General features: G+C 31.3%; 1 protein-coding gene and 1 long non-coding RNA gene across 6 annotated transcripts; both read right to left on the bottom strand.

Moving 5' to 3' along the window:
* Positions 1-488: 488 nt before the first annotated feature.
* LOC130828865 (uncharacterized) lies at positions 489-6,529 on the bottom strand. The gene is made up of 4 exons (XR_009047408.1): positions 6,084-6,529; positions 5,862-5,985; positions 3,997-4,048; positions 489-674 (listed from the first exon to the last, which is right to left on the bottom strand). It is a non-coding gene; the product is annotated as an uncharacterized LOC130828865 (long non-coding RNA).
* Positions 6,530-7,936: 1,407 nt separating this feature from the next.
* On the bottom strand, positions 7,937-14,910 carry LOC130828863 (OVARIAN TUMOR DOMAIN-containing deubiquitinating enzyme 2). Of its 5 annotated transcripts, none has more exons than XM_057694885.1 (9): positions 14,732-14,866; positions 13,630-13,715; positions 13,491-13,536; positions 12,585-12,693; positions 9,112-9,203; positions 8,958-9,023; positions 8,634-8,752; positions 8,333-8,408; positions 7,937-8,254 (listed from the first exon to the last, which is right to left on the bottom strand). In XM_057694885.1, the coding sequence occupies exons 2-9, from the start codon at positions 13,692-13,694 to the stop codon at positions 8,198-8,200; spliced, it is 630 nt and encodes a 209-aa protein (XP_057550868.1). In that variant the 5' UTR covers positions 13,695-13,715; positions 14,732-14,866; the 3' UTR covers positions 7,937-8,197. The 5 variants fall into 5 exon arrangements, with proteins under 5 accessions (XP_057550868.1, XP_057550869.1, XP_057550870.1 ...); XM_057694886.1 differs by having other exon boundaries at positions 8,958-9,020; XM_057694887.1 differs by lacking the exon at positions 13,630-13,715 and having other exon boundaries at positions 14,732-14,854.
* Positions 14,911-24,955: the final 10,045 nt, after the last annotated feature.

Raw genomic sequence — 24,955 nt, 5'->3', positions numbered from 1 at the left:
TAACCAAGAAGAAAATTTTATCATGATACAACCATGCTTATTAAGATCATGATTCTAATATAAGATTCTACAATTTTACGATCCAAAAACAAGCAAGCGATTTGAATTGTCGGTAGAATCGTAAGTTGGCAGAATCTTACAATTCTAATTACAATAAATTTGTAGAGGTAGAATCATAACACGATTCTACAATTCTATAAATTTAATACCTCAAAAGCAATCTTGTACCTCTCACTTTATTGGGTTTAGCTAATTCGATTTTTTGGGTTTAACTAATTCGAACCAAAGCGAGAACAATTCATAAAATATCTACTATTGCTAATTTCTCTAAGGCTATTGAGAACATTCTTTACATGGAACCGAAGTTCAGAGATTCGAGTAACTTTAGCTCTGATACCGCATTTAACATGAGCAGCAATCTCGATACATAATTAACATTTAATAATAATTTTCAATACAAAAATATTGCGGAAGTCTAAAAATGCCGAACTGTTAAAATCTTTAAATCATAAAAATTAAAGTTGTTTAAAACATAAGTAAAATGTTACATCTAATACATCAAAATGAAAAAAATACATCATCATCAAGTCATCAATAAAGATACAAAAAGCACATAAGTTCTCGATAAATAGTAATTGTTGCGGCCTGGAACCTGAACTAAATCCTGCAAAATGCTACCATCCATGATACGGATGACAGCCGATTGAATCAGTCAGCGCTTAACGCCGAGTATAACTTCCTATCCAGCTCAAAATACGGAACTTATACGCTATATTTACAAAATAATAATTTAAGTACGAACTTATAATTAATTGACACCACCATATACTCTTACCATATTCTTTTTCTATTCCATACTTTTAAGTCATTAAGATACCATTCTCGATCCTGACAGAAGTACATTACTGCCACTTATACAATTCGGTAATCTTAACATTTAAGTAACTTCATTTGGTTAATACTCATAACCGTACCATGCATCATAGCATCAACACTAATCAAGTTCATCATTGATCAACAAGCACATCAATATGACACATGATATATGTAAGGGTCTGGTTAGGTAAGAACCGTAGTCCTAAACCCTAACTGTGGTGGGAGTCGTCACCTTTCCAATACAATTGATGCTCGAGCTCTACAGGATAGGTAGCTAACCCCCTGGCTTACACCGCATTTTACGTTTCGGCCAACACGGGCGCCGGGATTTTACATGCCGATCCATGGTTCGACATTACCTTACTATCAGGGTCATTCAATCAATATTCATTCACACAAGTACATCACATTTTTATTACTACAATTTGACATTGACTTTGACTTTGATAAACTTAGGTGATAACCTCTTTTCTTTAATAAAATTCTTAATCATAACGTAAAATTAACCTTTATGTCTTTATACATTCATTATTAAATTTTTACACATTAAATTTTATTTATAACTTTATTTTTATTAGTTTGCTAAATTCACACTAATAACTTAATATTCTATTAATAGTCTCCAAATTAATATTTTCCACAAGTAGCTACTAAAATCTATTTCTCTTTAAAAAAGTTCACAAAATCAACATTTCCAACTTTATAAAACTTTATTCTCTTCAAAAAAATCAAATATTCTAATTAAATTCACATTAAAATTGCATCATTAGGATAAATTTCCAAAATTCTACAAATTCACCAAAAATCAATATTTCAAGTTAAGAAAAATAAGTAAACTTATAAAGTTTGTAAAAATCAACATTGTAGTTATAAAACAAATCAAACTGTCTTTTTTTTCATTATATGATAGTGGTCGAATGGCCTATGCGTGTTTTGGGCCCTTTTCACATAAAAAGAACGACTTAATTTAATTTATCATACTAAATCCTAGATTTAAATAATTAACATAACCACTTACAAATATAAAAACTTTACTCAATATCTTAAAAATTTACTATAACCTTAAGGATAAACTTAAATCTCAAAATAAAGTATAATAACAATATTCTTCATACTTGATAAAAAAATAAATTCATAAAATAACTTACTACCTTATAAACTAATTTGAAGGCTAACATAAACATATTAATAAAGTTCTAACATAAAAATTCTTAATTATAATAACATTCCTAATGTAACACATGACTCATAAACATACTAGCACTAGTTTATAACATGAATCATACCTAATATCACTAGAATATAATTTTGCACCCAGCTTCCTATACTTGTTAAAAGATTATTAAATTAACATACTGAAAAATACTTTTAGCAGACACATACTTAATATAATCTTGATCATAATTTCATTAAACTAACTTCCTAATAAAACATATCAGCATATTTTATACTTGGCATATTATAAAGTAAATATAATGTAAAATTCCACAAAAAGAGTAGGGTAAGAAGTTATACCATAAGTACTAATTAGGAAAACAATAAGAAATAAGACCCTTCAAGATAGATAATAATGCTCCAAAGATAATTAATCCAAACTCCCTAAATAATGATGATCTTCTAAGTTCCCAAAATAATTAAATCTAAACTCCAAAAATAATGATACATTAAGTACCCAAAGTAATAACCCAATAGTGCTCCATAATGATGATGATTTAAGCTAAATAAAGAGTGTTATAAGCTCTATGTTCTTAAATTTCTTCAACTAATAATAAAGGTATTTATTATAATGTAGTAAGATTTTAATGAAGTGAAAATGTAAGAAAGAATGTTAGAAATATTTGATAATGGTGGTGTAAGTGATCTCATGGCTAAGGGGGTATTTATAATGGGTTTGGAAAACTTTGTAGTTCATTAGATTGTATGAAAAAGAGTTAGGATTATAGAAGAAGGTTAACTTGTGTAAATGATTTAGAGTGTGTAAGTGAATGTGTAAGAGTTGGAGTGTGTAAGTGAATGTGTAAAAGTTTGGACTATAGAAGAAGGTTAGCTTGTGTAAGGAAATGGTGATAGCTTGTGTAAGTGATGAACATTATGGGTTACTATAGAAAGGATTTTGGTTCTTCAAATTTTTGTTCTAGTATATACAAGTAAATATACTTTAAAATAATGGGTAAATTTAATCATGAAAATATGTAGTTTACTTAGAAAATTTTTCTCAAACTATACTTAATGTTAATAATAAAAATACGACCCATTTTTATGTATAAAATAATTAAACCAAAATTATAGTTAAAATAATAAGTAGTAATGTTAGTTTAAGGAAGAAAGCTAAAACGTAACGTTTTACAAAACCATGAATATAATAATAAAATTTTACTTTTCATACTATAAAATAATAAAATAATATTTTAGTGCTTATAAAAATATTTTAAACAAAATAATATTTTAAAGTTTAATATTTGAAAGAAATTACAAAATTAGAAAAGGTTTAGGAATTAAAGATGGTTTGAAATAGATAACCAAAGGAATAGAAATTTGAATTGAAAATTCGGAATAATTCATAAGAAGATTAAGATTAAAAATTTTGAGTCTGTTGCAAAAACAGAGACCACCTAAGGACACTTGTCATGTTCTGATGAGTTTAGTTCCCGACTAATAATTAGAGTACTGAATACGCTTTTACCTCAAATAGCCTTTAATATCTAGATTATCTACTATAATAATTCCTACAATTAAGAAATTAATTACTGCAACATTGATGACTTTCTATGTCTCCTTAAACTAATTATCACATTTTTTGAAGATCATTGCAACTTGTGATTGAAGATTACTTCTATCTTTTGAAACAGTCCATATACCAGCGGAAATAATATAATAATACTCTCCGCTAACACAGCGGAAGACTGACAGATGTTTGGACTGAATCTGACCTATGATCCTACGATCATAGCAAACCAATATCAGAGTTAACGAATTTTTTTTTTTTTACAAACTTAACTTAAATTTAATTATTTAAGAAATATATCTAGAACTTCAAAGTCTTAATTTACAATACCAAAATAAGAAAACGTTTACAGAACCAAAAGTCAAAAGGGAGTGATGATAAAATGGAATCCATACCGCGCACATAGCACATAATACTTATAGTCATCACCTCCATAACGAAGCTACCCTGAAAAGAATAATGGATCTACTTCCGTAAGAGTATGCCCCATCGAGAGCAGTCAATAATAATAATTATTGAGTAACCCAACAAACAATGCCACATTTAAATAAGAAAATCATGTGAAAGTTTATATTTTAATCTTTTGCTTATTTAGGTAAATCCCTTTTTTCAATCAAGTTCTTTCAATCAACTTTTGTTTGGCGACACATAATACTATATTACATCACAGTGTAATATTTAACGTTACAGAACACATTCTTTAATAAACCAAATACGACTAAGAACTACGTAAGTTCAAAGCTTAACAATTTGAGGTAAATTCGTCACAAAAGACACAATATTTGTCAATCATCAAAACAATACTTAAGACAATATTTTAAAACATAATATAAAAATAATACGAAAACAGGGAATATTTAGTGATCGCCAGAAGTAGGCTTGATCTATCATTCTGGTAAACGGGTGATCGTCATTACCTAAAACGGCTCTTGCAAGAACTAAATGTGATCGGGTGCTCGAGGCCGATCCTAAAAGGGTACCTAGAATCAAGCTCTAAGGTTTTCACACAAAACTGGATACATAGTATCCATTGTCTAATTCCCAAAACGACAAACATTTATAATGTTGAATACTTTATACAAAACTTTAGGTAAAACATGCTTTTGTAATCTCTAAATACAATGTTAACATACTTTATTTCATCAAACATAATTTCCGTAACATGGTAAATTTTATTAAAATCATTTTACAAAACTAATGATATTATTACGTAAACAAAATAATCAATGATTAGCTAGAATACCAATCGACTCATCAACAACAACACATGTAGGAGCTGGAGATACTATCAATGGAGTTTAACCAATCTTTACCCCAATCTTAAGTTCCAATACCCATTTTGATTTAAACCCAAATAATATCAACTAATCAATTAAGAACCAATAACTTAGCAATACCTATCCATAAAACCCAAATTGAAGAACGAATAATAACTCTAGACGCATTATAAAAGGAATACTCAATTACTTTTCAAGCTGGATCAATTCCAAAATCAGTCTTTCATCACCGAAACAACATAAGTACTTCTGCACATATAACCTTTCTTAATTTCATGAACTTATAACTAACCTCTAAATCGTAACTTATGTACTCCATAACCGATTCCCCAGTCAATTCGAATGCAGTACTTATAACACTTTCTCATATTAAACCCAAATCCAAGAATCCATCATTAAACTAAAGTAATCACATCTATTATAGATTTAAAGATCAATCCCAAGTTAATACTAATGCTTACACATCCACTCGAGCAATATCCAAGCTTAGTAACAACATTGAACTCTTTTAATCACTTTTATGAAGATACAGGCTTACTCAAAGGGCTATAAATAAAATTACAATTAAAATTTTTGAGTAATTGTAATTGGATGATAAACTAGACTTCCGTACGGTCGTAACGAATGTAAATTTGCTTAAATCCGAGTCCGAACGAAGAAGATATCACATTTTCAAGATGGGGCAGAAAACTGCCAATTACTGCGGGTTGCGACCAAACTCGCGAGCCGCGACCAAACTATTCTTCATTCCAAAAATTTTCTGAAAAAGACAGAAACTTTAACGAAGGGACTCGCGAGCCGCAACCAAATTTTAAATTTTCTCGATCCAGAAACTTGTTTTCAGCTGTTTCACCTAGAAAAAAAAAGTGTCCATTTGATTGACGAAAACCCAAAGTTTTAACAATATATTTATACACATAAAAAGTTCAAATCACTTTGAAACATTCAATTTGTACTTAAATATAACAAAATTTGTGGATTACCTCTATGAGCAATCTTCAATCACCACAATAAAATCAGAAATCCAATCTTCCAAAACAACCTAACTTGATAAAGACTTCTAATGGCTACTTCTATCACCACACCAAAGAGATTCTACTAATTACCCTAACAATCAAACACATAAATGTCAATTAAAGGTTTATCTAAACCTTACATCAACATGCACATAGAAGAAAATGAGGGTGAGTAAGTTTAAAACTTACTTTCCAACACAAAAGAGAAGAAAGATGATGATGATGATAAAATCTACTTGGGCTCTTCTAATTGCAAAACATTTAAAACAATCCAAGGTGGACTATCATTAAGGTCCATACTCCATATAAAATGTAGAGATTAAAATGAACTTTATGAAACTTTCTTTGAAATAGGGGGTTGCTATTGTGAGGTGATACTACAAAACCTCTTGATGATTCATGAAATTATGAGGAAAAAAAGGTGGAATTTCAGAAAATTTAGTTGCTTCTTCACTTGGAGAAGGTGGGATTTTAAAATTTTGGTTGCTTGTTTGCTTGGAGAAGATAAAATTCAAAACTTTGGTTTACTTGTTCACTTGGAGAAGATAAATTTCAGAATTTTGGTTTAGAAGTGATAGAATAATGGTGGGAATGGTTCTTACATTACACAAGTATAAGAAGAAGGAAGGAGTGGTGTGTTTGGTGAGTATTGGGGTGGAGGCATCTCTTACCATTCAACAAGCTTAAGGTGAATAAAATTACCCGTATGTACGTCGCACAATTTATTTTGTCCTCAATAATAATAAAATTGGTATCCAAATATAATATTAAATTATACTTAGTTTCTACAAGTTAACACAATTAAAATATAATAATCCCAAATTTACTTAATTAATTACAATTAATTAAGCCGCTAAAATTAGGGCTATTTCATCTTTTTCTCATAAAAATTCCCTATCTTTCTACTATTCTCATATCTATAAAATTAAGTTTTTTTTTTTATTTTTAATTATCTCTCTCTATAGATTTTTTTGGGTTTAGCTAATTCAAACCAAAGAGAGAAGTAAAACATGTAACTAATCTCAATGAATGGGTCATATCTCCTACATTAGTCTATTTTTATCTTTTATTTTCTTAAGTATTTTATTTATTGATTTTTGATATCATTTTTTCGTTGCATGTGAATGATTTATTTATAAATTTAAATTTTAATTGCTTTTTATTGTTATTATTTTGATTGATCAAACCTAGATCTTTTTTTTCCTAATTTAGCAAAATTTGATTCCTTTATTCAAATTGAGGTGAAGTAAGTCGTGTTTAGAGATGGACGAAATCTACAAAGGAGTAATTAAACTTGAGAAGGATTGACAATAACAATCGTAATATTGTTTTCTAATACTAAAATCTAAAATTTATTTTCCTAATAGGAAAATAATGACCAAGACATAAAATTAGAATTCAATCATTTGATTATTACCTAACATAAATTTAAATTTTTTTTTCAGTATGTATTAATGCATGATCAATTATATATAGTTGTTTCATGGGTCAAAAGTAAGTAAAAACTAAAGATTTTAATATGTGATGATTATGATAATATTTATACTTTAACATACAATATTGTATACAAAAAAGTGGTTTAAAATTTATAGTTGATAAAAGTTGTTATAAATGTATTCATTTCACTAAGTTTATATATCGTTTAACTTTATTTTCCGTCGTAATGTATATTATGGTACACAAACCTATATTTTAAATTGCGTACCAATATTATTTTTTTTATTCATCTATTTTTGATATTTTTTATTTATTTACGTAAAAATATATGTTAAATATGATAAAATATTAAATAACCCGTGCTTAGCACAGGCAATCACCTAGTTAGTACTAAGTCCAAGTCCATTTTTCCTTTGTTTAACTCATACATTATTGTCAATATTATTTAAATTTTTCTTGTAATATTAACATAACATTTAAAGAACGTATATAAAGAAATTTGTACTTATATATGTTTTATGTACATTAATTATGCATTACTTGTAATTTTGTAAATATTTAAAGACATACAATACACTTAATTAAAAATACGAAGATTAGTGAAATGGAAGGAGTATCACAACTTTTTCTTTCCTGTTTTGAAATATAATCTTCAATGATTTGGAGTTGGAGTTAAGAAGATAATAACAGACATTGTACACAATTGCACACTCAGTTGAAGCAAACAAAAATAGAAAACAATGAATATCCGAAAGAGCATGATGTATAGAATGAATCCCAAACCAAAGAGCTTCCTAAGTTTTACATCCCTTTGACAATTTATTGAGACAAATGTTCAAAATAATGTAGTTCCTTATAATGAGGGTTTATCTATATTCTTGAAAATTAACATGACCAGTAGCTTTGGCATGGTCCGCGGCCTCCTATAGAAATCACACAACTTTGAACAAAATGCCGTTCAGATTTGATAAACATAATTCAGATGAGAAATGAGATCCTACCTTCTGTCCTTTGATACCAATTTGGCAGACCCCGCATCGCAAGGTGAAGTTAGCCGTATCAGTAAATTTCTTCTGCCTAAAATGCAGCAAGATAAAAGTCATCAAAATTTAACCCAAGCGAACAAGCAGTGCAATAGTACAGTAGCCAGGCTAATATTAACATGATATTTCCTTCGGGATCATCAATCTCCTCTACTGTACAATACGAGCATCACTGATTAAGCATGAGACTCAGTCCTTTGGGATCATCAATTTCTTCCATGTAAGTCTTGAAAGAGTATAGACAATGACTAAAACATACCTGTGCTGCTCCTTCACATAATTCTGAGCTAGTCTCTCAATAGGCCCAATAGATCTGTCATTGTGTACAGAAAATATTGTTTGATCAAACTCCTCAGGCGCACCTTCAAAGGGAGACATCTGTTAACACAACATCAGGAACACAAAATGTAAATCCTCCTGTAGAAGTATATGATAAAGTTGTTATTCCTATCCAATACACTGGTAAAAAGGAGTAGAGTGTCTAGATAGTAGTGAAAAACATAATATATTCTTTTTCAAGGGTAATTTTTCTCAGCCATTAATCCAAAACAGAACAATGACTTCTATCAGATGAAGAGCTTACAGCCAATGCATCATAGTGAAGCCCGTCATACAGAAGCATAACCCTTTCACTGAAGTTACGATCCTGCTTTAACACCAAACAAATTGTAATCAGCAAACCAAAGGTCTGAGGATCAGGCAGCAGATATCTTCTGGCGTATATTGAATTTGCTTACCTGACCATACAAATCACACCGAGTTGTCTGGATGTCATATGCTGCTATTTCACGTCCATAATAATCAGATAATATTGAAAGTTCTATGGCACCTATTAAATAATATTTAGCCCAAAACTATAAGTTTCACAAGCAATAATTAACCTTGTAAGGAAATAATGTACTGTTCAACGTCAGTCAAAATAATTCTAGAGAAGCTCACGGTGAAAGAGAGTTCATCTCGATGATTTGAAATTTCAGTGGAATATATCCACTTACAGACAAGACCAAATGGATAATGAAATATGATTCTTGAACACCTTCAAGAGGGACATAACTGTAAGGGTTCCAGTAAATTATTGAAAACAGACCTAGGCAAAGCTGTCCGCATATATACAGATTACTGCGCACAGTGAATATCTATGGCACAAGAAGCTGAAGTAGAGAACACCACCAGTCTTGCAAAATGTCGCATTAAGCAGTGGTTAATTGAAATCCATACTTCTAGCCCGAGTTCATATCATATCTATGATTAAGGTTAGACTAATGTTCAACTTAGGCCATCAGTTAATCTACTGAATTGTTGATCAAATGTAATTGATAGAAGTGCAAGTGAAAGAGCCCAATTTCTCCTATTTCGCTTTCAAAACAGGATCAGATAGAAGCCGTATTAATGGACTCAGGTTTGGCAAGTCACTGCCAAATACTTTACCAATAAAAAGCAATGGAAGTGTTCATTTTAAAGGAGTGTGCATTTGGCTATGTACAAGCACCAAAATGCACACTGAAGTACATTAATGATCAATAAAACAGTTAAATGAGTTCATTTGTTCTCCAGAGAGTTATTAGCTGAAGCATATTTTCCAAAGAAGTAAAACTGTGGAGCATTTTGTAGAACACACAATAAATGCAACCCTTTCCACTTTGACCATAATGGGGTCAGTAATTTTAGATGAAAGCACTCTAAAGTTCACTGCAGGGAAATTACGGTGCTTGTAAAACTAACTAAAAACCCATAGTCTTAGTGAGGACAAAAGTTACAGAACAACATTCCATTGCCCTAGATGGGGTTTGTGTTTCCGGAGGTATACAATTAGAGATAACACTAGCAAAAGTAAATAGAAGTATGAATTAATTTTAATGAGCACTAAACACAATAGCCTTAGATCATAGGTGTGATGTGATGTGAGCTATGCTGCAGTACTTGTTCTAAATGCAAGTGTGAAGCCCAATGGTATCTGAGAACTGCAAAAATGATTGTAATAGTGTAAAATGAATAATTGCTAATTATAGCCAGGATTATAAATCAACTAAAGTAACATAATTAATGAGGAGACTTAGTTATACAAATATCCAGCATCGCGAAGAACAAATAGATATGACATTAAATACCATGAGAATTTAAGTATCCTGTCATGTGGTATCAAAAACTATATTCCCTCCTTTTGTGTCCCGTTTTCTGTTTTGAACTACTCATTAATTACTTTTAGTTTGTATTTATTCTTAAATTATAAATTAAAATACAGTTAAATGGGATATTATTTAATTTGACTTAATGTAATTTTATAAATATCTATAATTTTTAATCATGCATAATTTATTATAATTATAGATATTGTGGGTCGAGTTAGAGCATTGGATAGCATGCATAATCAAATAGCCCACTGCAAAGAACGGAGGCTGTATATGTTTTAGTGTTTCACAAATGCCGAACGTCAAAGGAACAAAACATATGTTATAGTTTTTTATCCGAAAGGAATCCACTACTAGAGAAAAAGAAAGGGCTGCCAAAAGGTACTTTATCACAATCAGTACCTTTATACAGCAGATTAGATAAGGGATCCAGCTACAACCAAGCAAAATAGACGGATAAATTTCATAAATCAAGAAGGATCCAGCCAACAATACATTCTCACTCTCCTCAAAGATCATCACAATATACTCCCCCCACCTTAACTAATAGTTTGGTCAAACTTCATCATCTTTGCCCATATTCATATAATTACTACTACGTGCGAAAGGGGAAAGATTGAAGCAGCATAATAAAGTCGGATCTTACAAGATATATTTCCACCAATTTTTATTTTTATCACGAAATCAGAAAAGAGAACTAAAATATTAATGGTCAAATGCATTAGGGAGTTTATGCCTATTGTAGAAAGGTCTACTTTGCAGTACCCACTACATTGGGATGTCTAGGAAAAGTTAAGGTAATGATACATTATTGAAAATCCAAAACCCTAATAATGAGAATATCAAAACTACATTAACGCTTTATTTGGTTAGCAATTTAGAAGGGAAGGAAAAGGGAGGGCTGGAAAAGGAAGAGGAGGAAATAACAAGTTCAAGTCTCCCTTATTTGTCAAGAGGGAAATGAAGTGATAAGAAGACAAATAGCATTTTTCTTCTAAATCTTTTCACATTTGGAGAGATTTGGTTATTAACAATATTAAAGAACTTAAACCCTAAGAATCCCTTTCTTCAAAATCTCTCCCCTTTTATTGATATCGAAACAAAGGAAATTATATCATCTATCCTCTCTCTTTCCCTCCTATCCCCTTAATCCAAACAAAGTGTAAGTGTTCCCGTATATAATCATATGGTATCCTTAGATATAGAAAAAGGTTGATATATTTTGACAATAATTCCAAACAAAGGGAGTGGATAATTGGAACAAGTAATTGTTAGCAATGTGAGCAGCTCATTCCAAGTTTGCAAGGAGAATCGAAAACTAATCAATTTGGTCCGAAACACTCTTGAAATCAAGTCATGCTCATGCAAGTCATATGCCAAGGCCATGTTCCCTAGTTTATGTTACTTTAATATTTTAATTTGTAGTTTGTTGTAGCTAATCAAAGTAGTTAATCAAACTCTTGCTAATTATACTAAATTATTTAAGCTTAGTTTATGCTTGGTAAGGTAGCTCAATTAAGTGGCAAAAAAGGGGATGTTTGAAATGGTAAGGTAGCTCAATTAAGCTTAGTCATCACATGCCATGCAAGTCATATGCCAAGTCCATATGATTGTGTCTTCCATAAAGTGTCTCTCTACATGATTGAGTAAGCAATAAAACTAAAAAATGATTACATTGTGACCTCCACACACCCTACTAACAATGAAATCTTCATTGCGTAGTGTTACTTGTTTGTTACATCATATGAACTCATTATGTTGCAGTTTGAAAAGGAACAAGCATGAACGGTATGACACTTCAAATATCCTTCAACATTCGGTGACCAAAATAAGAGAAATCATATTTCACTTTCCTCGATGTTAGGTGAGTTAGAGTACATACTCATTCATGGTTAGGTCTTGCCACATAGCTTTCTTGAAGGTCAAATATACTTAAGAATCTCAAATAATTATGACAAGTTAGAAGCTTCCACAAAGAAAAGATGACAGCCACTGCACTTACTTATCACTACTACAAATATAATAATTCAATCACAATAGAAAAACATGCTTCTTTAAGAAAAGAAAAAAAGAAAACTGACCTCCCCATTTCTCTGAATCAAGAATCCATGAGCAATATTGTTCATTTGGCTTCCCAAGAAAAGCTTCAGAATACTTCACAGGGTCACTACGCACAGTTACAGCTATAACCTTACAAAAACAAAAACACACAAATTTGTTACCAGTTCGTCAAAAAGTAAACACAAGAAGCAGACTAGATAGTATCTAGAGACTATCACAAGAAGCAGACTATTTTAGAGACTATCATAGAAAGCGATAAGTATTACACGTAAACATCCTAGTATCAATACATTTATGGCATGCCTTGGCCATTAAGCGAGTAACTTCTTTATGAATACAAACTCATTAAGCTTCATCAATTACAACTTACAAGTCCAACCCATTGAACTTTACTATGCAATACAATTTATGAAGTAAATAAGCATTCTGATTTTTTATCAAGAAAAATTCATTTAAAACACCCATCACATTATTGCAAATAGCAAACGCAAGTATCATAGTGTAAAAATAAGGTTGCATCGCATCGCATCGCGTCAGCCACGTTGTAAAGCTTTTCAAAAACAACAAACCGATATTATTGCGTTGTAAAGTTGTAAAAAAACCGTATTATGGGTCAGACCAAGGGATTTCTTAAGGTTTCAGTCAGCTGATATTTAGGCGTTATATGAATGGCATCACTCACGTTACCACATTACCATTCTGACACCGCAATCACAAACCAGACCACATTTTTAAACTAGCCAAGTATAGAACCAGAAGACATAGATATTCCAATTCTATATGTTTACACCCATACAAGGTAAACAACACTTGGGCACTACCGCACTATGTATCCCGTAATTCATTTTTCAAGAGTGCACATAATATAACACGTAAAATTTAAAAACTTTCTTTCAATTTGGCAAACAAATCGGGATAAAAATAACCTGTCTTAATTCAAGAGCTTTCTGTTTATCATGTTCCATGACATATCTACAAAACAAAGAGCAGTGTCAACACTAGAAAGGGCAAATCATTGATAAGAGTAAGTACACATATACTAGCTATCCATAGTTAGAAATATACCCAACCGCATTAAACAAACAACTATTGTCAGACGGGATAACACGCCTAACAATGATACCTTCCATATCATAAAACTAATTCTACACCTGTAATCAAACAAAAACACGATCACTTCATCTTGAAGACACATATCGAAACAACATTTAAGAATAAAACAGAAAAACAAAAAAATAAAAAAACTAAAAATAGAAGAGAAATAATACAAGGCATCATTAATGAAATGATACTAATCAAGAGACATGATAATTGCATGCACATAGTAAGTAATTCTTACGCAGGAATTTAAGAATCAAACAACATTTTCTAGCAAAGAATTGCAGATTAACAAACAACTTTCTAACCATTAGCACAAATAAAACAGGAAAAAAAAAAAAGAAAAAAACTAAAAATGGACAGCAACGCTTTGTTTTGGATACAATTTAAATTTATTCTAATTTTGATATTTAAAAAACTAAAAAAAAAAAATTTGAAGGAAGAGGAAGACATATAACTTTTTCCTTTCAAATCTTTCTACATGTGAAGAGATTTAGTTATTAACAAAATTAGAGGATTTAATTTAAATTCATCCCCTCCAACATTGGTATCCAAACAAGGAAATTTATATGTCTACAAATCTATCCCTTTCATTGCCTTCAATTTCCTAGATCCAAACAAGGTGCAAATCTAATTAAGAATACAAAAGGGGTTCCAACAATTCAGCAAGAAAAGATAATCTCTACTTCATTTTTCTTAGCTTAATTTCTTAAATCTGTTAATAAGATTATTTTGAATTAACATATCTCCAGATTTAAAAGATTTTGAAGCTTAATAACCAATTCCTAAAAGTTAATAGGATAAATTCTTTGAACAAGTAGATACAAAAGCAAATGAAACTTATAACAGATTTTTCATCATCACCAGTCCAAAACAATAGGATAAACCAATGTTACCATAAAGCTGCACAAACAACAATAGCAAATTCAGCAGCAAACGAACTTAGAAATTGTTGCAGCAAAAGAACTCAGAAACTAAAAATCACAATGTATGTAAGAATTGGCAGAATTAACTCAAAATTAGAGGAAAAAATAACAAAAACATAAGGCAAATGGCCCAGAAAGCTTACTTGTGTGTTGTTGAAATCTGCACAATTTTGAGGGTTGTAAACGGATTTCTGGGAATATTTATATAAAGAAATGTAAAGTTGCACAAGAATTCCTTTCACAGAAGGAACATATTTGGGTTTCAAATGATAATGAGAATTATCTGCCATTAATTAAATTAAATAAATAAAAATAAATAAATGGAGAAAAGGTTGATATAGTTTATTTCTTATAAAAAAAAAAAAAAAAAAAAAAAAAAAAAAAAAAAAGTTGATATGGTTTGTTTTAGGTTGAATGGTTGGTCCCACTTTCCTTTCCCTATCATATTTTTTAAAATTCCCTTGCTGGTTTTCCCTGTCATTTAAAGCAAGTAATTTGATAATTGTAGAATCCAATACTCTTTTTTCTTCACCTTAACTAATGGAAGTATGCTTTTTATTAATAATTTTTTATTGGCACCATCTCACAGTTGGTGGTCAATTATAATAGCAGGTTCTAATTACTATGATTGAATATTTCAGGAAAAAAAAAAATAAAAGTATTTCAAAAAACAAAAAACTAAAATGATAGTATATCTATATTTAAATTTTCAATTTTTTCTTAAATAGTATCATCAATCCACATTAATTGTCCTACTTAATTTTTTAAATATATTTATCGATCACTCTTAATTTGTATTTTATTCTTAATCTAGGCCAAGGTTATTAGGCTCGAAATTCTACCTATGATCTTTGAGGAGGTAGAATCGAAATCGGTAGAATCTTATCGTAAGATCGTGTGAACCTATAAATATGCATTAATGTGCTTTGTATTATTAATTATCAATTATATTTGTTCGTTTTTTTAAGTTATAAGGTATAAGTAAATCTTATATGACATCATTTATTAAGTTCTGAAAAAAATACTTCTAATAGTTATTTTTAAACTGCAAATCAAGAAAAACTTAAATTTTAGTGGTATATATATATATATATATATATATATATATATATATATATATATATACATATACATATATATATATATATATATATATATATATATATATATATATATATATATATATATATATATATATATATATATATATATATATATATATATATATATATATATATATATATCTATATGTATATATATATATCTATATATATATATATATATATGTATATATATATATATATATATATATATATATATATATATATATATATATATATATGTATATGTATATATATATATATATATATATATATATATATATATATATATATATATATATATATGTATATGTATATATATATATATATATATATATATATATATATATATATATATATATATATATATATATATATATATATATATGTATATATATGTATATATATGTATATATATGTATATATATATATATATGTATATATATATATATGTATATATATATATATATATATATATATATATATATATATATATATATATATATATATATATATATATATATATATATATTATATATATATATATATACATATATATATATATATATATACATATATATATATATATATATATATATATATATATATATTATATATATATGTATATATATATGTATATATATATATATATATATATATATATATATATATATATATATATATATATATATATATATATATATATATATATATATATGTATGTATGTATGTATAATTTCTGTTTGGGATCCTGGAAAATTCATTGTCTCCTATAAACACATTGCTAAGCGATAGATACTATTAGAAGGGTGCATCATCAGTAACAATTTTGAATGTTGTGTGGGTGTGATTTATGGTCCGAATGATAGAGTGGGGAGTAATGTCATGTATGATGCTCTAAAGATACTTATTCAATTTATCAACAAACCTTTGCTTTTGTTGGGGGATTTCAATGAGATCATGTATCCTAGTGAAAGAGTAGGTCAATTTAGATGTGAACTGAACATGAGAGAATTTTCGGATTGGGTTCATAAGTTGGGTTTGATTGATATTCCGTTACATGTAATCAAAGTGAAGTGGAGAAGAAATGATTCTAGAAGCAAATTATTTAGGGGCGTTTGCAATAATGATTGGTTGCCGAAGTTTCCAAATTTGAGACTGGAGGGTTCTAAGAGATATTTCTCGGACCACAGCCCGCTTGTGCTATCAATGAAGGAACACATGAACTGGGGTCCTAAGCATTTCAGATGTTTCAATGCTTAGTTTCTAAATCCAGAATTTAAAAAATTCCTTTATTAGGAATGGAAAAATCTACCTAAGATCTGCTTGAGCAGCAAATTGAAAATCCTAAAAGGCCCTTTGAGGAAGTGGAGTCAAGAAAATTTTGGCTAGTTGGATAACAAAATTAGCAATCTGGAAACGGTAATCTACGATCTACAAATTTTAGGTAAAGAAAGGGATCTGAATGACATGGAGAAAGTCAGGTTGAATGCTGCTTAAAACCATTTGCAAACCTGGCCTATTAGAAGAGAACGAATTTGGAGGCAAAAAGCTCGTTTATATGGCTTTAGTATGAAGGATAACAACACAAAATTCTTTCATATGTCCACAATGCTAAGAAGAAAGAAGAACGAAATTGTTCAACTTAAAATTAATGAGAAGAATTTTCATGGTGTCTATAACCTTAAAAGAAAGATCAGGAATTACTTTGCAAACAAATTCCCACAACAGCAGGTATCTATTGTTGACTTTGTTATGGAAAACCACCCAGAATATCAGATGAGCAAGTAAGATTTTTGGAATCGATTCCAAAAAGAGAGGAAGTTAAGAACGCGGTGTGGGCTTGTGGTACTGATAAGGCCCCGGGTTTCGATGGTTACAACTTCAAGTTCATTAGAGAAATGTGGGATGTGATAAAGGAGGAGATCTATGATTTTGTTTTGGAATTTCTCAACTCTGGTGGCTAGGCAAGAAAATAAACGTAACCTGGGTTAATTTGATCCCTAAGATTAATGGCCTTCGCTCTATTGAGGATTATAGGTCAATTAGTATGGTAGGTGCAATATACAAAATTATTTCTTAGCTACTTCTCTTTTAGACTAAGGGAGGTGATTGCTCCTCTCATTAATGAATTCTAAAGCGCTTTTGTAATGGACAGATAGATTCTAGATGGTGTATTGGTTGCAATGAGTCTTTAAAATGGTTGAGAAAAGAAAAATCACTGGTGCACTATTAAAGCTTGATTTCCAAAAGGCTTAAGATTCGGCAAATTGGTCCTTCTTGAAACTTTTATGATGAAGATGAGTTTTGGTAGGAAATAGATAAACTGGATCATGAACTGTGTTTGCTCATCTTCTATGTTTATTTTGCTTAATGGCTCACCCTTGAAACCATTCAAAATGGAAAAGGGATTGAGACAGGGTGATCCACTATCGCCATACCTGTTTATTTTAGTCCGTGAAGCCCTTGTTTGTCTTCGGAAAAAGGCTGAGGAATTGAACTTGATTGAGGCGGTTCAGATCGGTAAGAAAAAGGTTAGGTTGAAGGACCTTCAATTCGCTGATAACACATTGATTTTTGATCCAAGACGCTCTGATGTTGTCACAAACTACTTTAGAATATCGGATGTATCTACTGTGATGTCTGGTTTGAAATTGAACTGTAGTAAGTCGAGCATCATAACTTGGAACTCTGATGATCAGGAATGGGCTAGTGATCTTGCTTGAATGAATGGTTGCCTTCACGCAAAATGTCCGTTTTCCTATCTTGGAATCCCTCTTGGCGAGAAAATGAATAGGAACTCTGCATGGAAACCTGTGTTGGTAAAAATCAAAAATAAACTATCCTCTTGGAAAGCAAAAACCCTTTTGAGAGTTGGTAGACTTGCTTTGATAAAAAGTGTATTCAATACCCTACCTATCTACTATATGAGTATGTTTAAGATGCCGAAGTCCATTGCAAAGAAAATTATGAAGCTGCAAAGAAGGTTCTTCTGGGGTGATTCCTTAGGTCATAGAATATCTATACCTGCGATAAAGTGGTCTTCGAATGAACTTCCAAAAGAGTTGGGAGGTCTTAGGGTGGGTAATATTAAGCACAAGAATCTGATCTTGTTATTTAATTGGTGGTGGAGATTCTCGGTCGTAGACTGCTCATTATGGAAAAGAATTTTATTGTCTATCTAAAGAATCAAAGGATTCGAAGCATTGTCAGAAGCTTTTAGTAATGTTAAAGACGGCATGTGATACCCCCAGATTTAGCTTGAAAAAGAATTGATAGACTATTCATATCAACAAGGCGCATCTTCTAGTCTAGGGAACCCATTTGCTAAGAACTCCATTCAGTTAAGTGTGCTTGGTGGGGAGCAATTTCCTAGGTGCGCAAGAGTAAGGCCAAAGTGCATTGAAAAGACTTGTGTTGGTCTTTCGGGCCAGTCTACAGTCTTCATAAGTAGTCACCAACGGTCCGCTGGGCCGGTGTAACACCCCAGAATTTTTGACCCCTTAACGAAACCAAAACCGTAAAGGACGGGAGGAAATTCGGGTGTTACATAAAAGAAAAGAAAAAGAATTTGGATAAATGTTAAATATTAAATTTAAAAAGGTGCGTGGAAATTTAGGCAACATCTCTTCCAAAAATCGAACATGTGCTAGAGCATTTAGCAATATAAAAACATTAAACTAATCTAAAGCATCATTCCCTTTAAAATCTCACACCACGGCGGAATGATTCGTCGTCGGCTTCTCAAATCAACATGCCAAGCATGGATCGTGGTTCCAGTGTCGACATTGGCGTTTTAAAAGACTTAATTCCTTAAAACCATACAGAGTTATAAACTACGCAGTGGAAATACAATATACAAGGGAGGACACCAGGCCTCACAACAAACACATACAACCAAAGTTTGCAAAAGATAACAAGAGCTACAAAATCGAAAGATAGCGGTATGACACAGGTTATGCTTCGCCCTCATCACTCTCCTACAATGCAATGCGATGCAAAAGAAGCTCCAATACCTGCTACGCCTGTCTATGATCCTCCTGCTGCTCGACATTAGACCAAAGGCCAATGTGTCATAGCAGGACAATCATAGAAAATCATCAACAATCAAACATAAATACAAACACGTACACGTCAGTAACTAGCATCAAATATAATAAGGCCAACTACTAGATAGCATTATATTATAAAACAACATAAGATGATTTCATAAAACGCAAGCACAGATAGTAACCGTTTATCGGCCACTTATACTTCTTAATTCCATTACGTGCTTTCTAACCCGAACCATGTGTTCTTGGGTAGAATGTAGGTCTTCACGCTTCTCTTTTCAAACATAAACTCTTGCAAAACACATATAGTATCAACTCGACCAAGGCATTAACAGAATACCTAACACATGACCTTATAGAGCTTGTCTATCTTAAGGTAAGTGTGATCATAGTCTGTAATACCCTTGAGGTAACTTAACTTAGGCACACTTCTCACTAGCATAAACTATTCGATCAATAAGTAGATGTTCTATCAATGAGTAAATATTCTATCAAAAAGTAAACGTTCTATCAATGTGTAAGCTTTCTATCAAAGAATGAACCTTCTATCATTAAATAACTTACGATCAATGAATAAATTTTCTGTCACTGAATAACTTTCTATCAGTGGATCTTTCTCTACTTCTGGCATAGTGACACGGCCAAGGGTGTTATCGGCCATCCGGCGCCCATGGTAAAGTGTGAGCTCATGCCTCCTCCAGCTGACCCTCTCGGGTCCTACCTTCGGGAAAAACTTACACACTGGGATTCTAAACCAGTGAAGAGGCCACCATATTGGGGTTTGCAAGGCCCGCATGGTAACACCTTGGTCAATGAACGGTATCGGCCATTCGGCGCCCAGTGACCCAAGTCCCATCGAGCCTCACCTAGGGGACTACTAAATCAACCGGACATAATCCAATTGAGTCATGCCAGCTAATCATAATATAATAGTTTATCAGATGGGAATAACTTTCACTTTCTACTAATAATGAGCGCCCTTGGGTAGCAGCACGCCAAAACCCACTGAGCCACTCATCAAAATATGAAATTCACCTCTAAACGAGTCATTCTAACTCCAAGTAAGGGATAATCCAATTCTTAGATAAATAAGGGAGTGGTGCCCGCCTCCTACTAACACTCTCATTCTCTATAGCTATTTTAAGCGTAAGGATTTCATAATCGATAGCTCTTCGTATAAAGTGTACTCACTAGTATCTCATAGTTTCAATGCAATGTATATTATCACAATAAACAATAATGTCTTAAAGCAAATTGCATATAAAAGTTAGTTACTGCGTATACGTACCTGTAAGCGTCACTGCACGATCAAAAGTCACAAAATCACCTGACTAAGGCTCTACTTTCCTCTTATAAAATGGGCACCTATATAAGCTATGAGTAGAACTAATAAGTTCCCTTAACTACTTTGCCATACCAAACTAACTGCCTAAGTAACCACTATCAACCATTCAACATGAGTTTTTCGATTACTCTAGCACGTACACAACTCATTCAATATAAGTCAAATTATTAACTCAACTCAACATAAGTCTTTCCATCAATTTAAAGTAGAAGTATGTGTGAATCGTTTCTTCAGATTAACTAATTTTGAGCATATCGGCTCGCGTTACCCAAAAATAACTAATCACAACTAAATCTTACAATTTTAATCTAACATTAATATAATGATAAGGCAAATCTTAGAGTTATCGTATCGGGATATCATTTGTTACATTCTCCAAAGCTATTAAGAAATACAGTCAGAACAACACGATAAATTACTTTAGCAACCATCGACGATAAGTTGACATTATGCTCTTGGCTTACTAATATCATGTATCTATAACTTCAATAACAACCTAATAAGGGTATTTGTAATTCACAACAATCAAACCACAACAATTAGTAACTATTATTCCCAATTTAATCGATCAAAATCACTTTCATAGTCAACGAACATTATCACCGTTACTAATTATTCATAACAATAACCAATCGACCAAATGTTAAAACAACTTTTAAAATTATTTAATCAATCATCACCAAAATATAGTATAAAACACACATCATTAGTAATTTCATCTCTAAATCCAAGCCCTAATCGTTTCGTGTTCAAAGATAACATATTTAATTACTACCCATACTAAGATTCAAAGAGACTAATACAAAATCAACACACAACCCATAATTTCAAATCACACTTCAAACCCTAAGTCATAAACATGTTTAATTCATTAATCTAATTCTTACCCACAAAAAGATTCAATGAAATTAACACAAACAACATCAAACTCAATACACTTAATAAAACTCCAATTAAAAGCTAGAAAATAAATTAGAGAAAAGAGGAGAGGGCTCACAAAGGGGAACTAGTATGGTGATGAGGTAAGTGAAGGTTGTGGTGGTGGTGAACCGATGCTGTCGTGGTGGATGAAGGGCCCAACGCAACAGCTTGTTGCTGCCTACTGGTTGCACAACACAGCCTGGCTGATGGGGTTCAGGTGCACCAGACGGCTGTTGGTGGGGAGGGAAGGAATGCAGCTGGTTGCTGCTGCTAAGCCGCCTGCTGCGGGTGGCTCTCGTGGCTGCAGATAGACCGTGAGGGAGAAGGGAGTGAGAGAAAGAGAGAAGAGAAGAAAGGGGGAGTGACGGCGTGTGAATTGAGTAAGGGATGGAGTAATACCCACTTAAAACCCTAACTCATCCTATTTATTTAATTTATACACTTATTTATTTATTTGTTTACCTAGGTTCATCTACTTGAAAGGCCTAACTAGAAAAATTCACCTTCGATTGCTCACGCATTCTAATAAAATAATTTTTTTGATTCGAACGTCTTTATTTAGAAATCGTAATTGTATTTTTAATATAAATATATGTTAATATTTAAAGTCGTATATGAAAGGAGTTTATTAAAACTACTTCTAAATTAATTTAACATAATTATAAAATCTCCTAAAGTTATTAAAATATTAATTAATGACGTCAGAAAATCTCGGGGTGTTACAAATGGGATCAGAGCAACCCCGCAACCGTGGTTGATTGTGTGTTTAGTTTACCTAATGGGAGAAAAGATCCTAAAACTACGGTCCAACGAGCACATTGTATTCATAAGTGGGGCTGAGTGTGATACCTCAGCGTTAGCTTGAAAAAGGATTAATAGACTATTCATATCAACAAGGTGCATCTTCTTTTCTAGGGAGCCCATTTGCTAAGAACTCCATAGCTAAGCGTGCTTGGTGGGGAGCAATCTTAGGATGGGTGACTTCCTAGGAAGTTTTCCTAAGTGCGCACGAGTCAGGCTAAAGTGCACTAGAAAGACTTATATTGGTCTGTGAGACCAGTTTACGGTCTCCATGAGTAGTCACCGACGGTCTGTTGGGCCGGGGAGTTACACGGCAAGTGGGCATAGTTGATAATTAATGACGAGGATAGGTCCAAAATTAGGTCAATAATTAAAGGCTGTATGCAATTGAGCTTTAGGAATGGTAAATGCATGATGTTTTGGCATGATAGATGGTAAGAAAGGGTTTGCTTGTGGATCTTAAGTTGACGTAGACATCTTTATGATTGGGAGAATGAAGAACTACAAGGATTAAAAAATATTATTGAACAAAAGATGCCTCAAATTGAAGTTGTCGATGGTGTGAAGTGAAGATGGTATAAGGATTGCTATTTCCCCATCAAAAATATTGTTGCTAAAATTTAGGCATCTTCATAGCCTATCCTTCTCAAATCTGTCATCAATACCATCTGGAAAAACTTCCCCCGCCCCCCACGGCTCAATTAATCCTTTGGATGGCAAATTTAGAGAAATTAAAAAACTGGTGATTTTCTAATTGAAAAGGGAGTCATTGATGTGTCTCAAGCGATATACCCATTCTGTAGAGTGGAAATGGAAGCAAATTCCCATATTTTATTTTCATGCCACTTTACTTGGGGTATTTGGATGAAAATATTAGAGTGGTGGGGAATAAAGGGTGTACTCCAGGTCCGTTGTGGTGATTTCGTTCTTGTGTGGAATGGTCTAATGTTGAATAGGAAAACGGTTAAACTGTGAAATTTAATACTTGGTTGTGTGATCTGGTCATTTTGTTATGAAAGGAATAAAACAAAGTTCGAGAGGTGTGGGCAAAAGAAATTTTGGGGTATGATGATTTTTCCTCCCATGAATTGTTACATAATATCGATGCTATTCCAAAATAAGAATTGTGGGGTACTGAAGTCTATTTGATAGGTTTTGGTTGGTGACCCTTTATATGCATCGATTGTTTCCTACTGATATTCTACTTCATGGATGCACACCTCGATATTTCATTGTTGCTGGATATAAGTAGTATTATTTTGATGTATGGTTTTTTTCTTTGTAGTTGGAAGTTAATTGTAATATGGAGGTTGTGATATTATAGTTAAAATTACATGGTATGTAAGGCGTTGTGAATAGATCTTGGGGTGTGTAATGTGCTAGGCATAAAAACCTTTGGTGTTGTAAGCATAATCCACTCCTTTGCCTTCTTGAGTAGCCTGTCATTTGGTCCCCTGTTCCAATGTCTTTTTCCCCTAATAGGGTTTTTTATGCCAGCATTTTTAGGGCTCCCAAGTTTCAATGTTTTTGAATCATCATATATTTTCTAATTCTCAATATATATACATATATATATATATATATATATATATATATATATATATATATATATATATATATATATATATATATATATATATATATATATATATATATATATATATATATATATATATATATATATATATATATATATATATATATATATATATATATAATATATATATATATATATATATATACATACATACATACATACATACATACACACACACACACACACACACACACACACACACACACACACACACACACACACACACACACACACACACACACACACACACACACACACACACACACACACACACACACATATATATATATATATATATATATATATATATATATACACACACACATACATATATACATATATATATATATATATATATATATATATATATATATATATATATATATATATATATATATATATATATATATATATATATATATATATATATATATACACACACACATACATATATACATATATATATATATATATACATATATATATATATATATATATATATATATATATATATATATATATATATATATATATATATATATATATATATA

The sequence above is a fragment of the Amaranthus tricolor genome, chromosome 12 (genome assembly GCF_026212465.1).
Source record: "Amaranthus tricolor cultivar Red isolate AtriRed21 chromosome 12, ASM2621246v1, whole genome shotgun sequence".
Taxonomy (NCBI): domain Eukaryota; kingdom Viridiplantae; phylum Streptophyta; class Magnoliopsida; order Caryophyllales; family Amaranthaceae; genus Amaranthus; species Amaranthus tricolor.
Note: the sequence above shows the minus strand (reverse complement) of the source record. Positions and strands in the feature narration are given on the sequence as shown.

Excerpts from the sequence above, each read along its gene's own strand:
- LOC130828863 (XM_057694883.1), bottom strand. The coding sequence starts at position 14,878 with ATGGCAGATAATTCTCATTATCATTTGAAACCCAAATATGTTCCTTCT. Across the intron at positions 9,204-12,584 it reads TGATTCAGAGAAATGGGGAG|GTGCCATAGAACTTTCAATA; the intron begins GTCAGTTTTCTT and ends ATTATTTAATAG. Across the intron at positions 8,753-8,957 it reads TTCACTATGATGCATTGGCT|ATGTCTCCCTTTGAAGGTGC; the intron begins GTAAGCTCTTCA and ends TTGTGTTAACAG.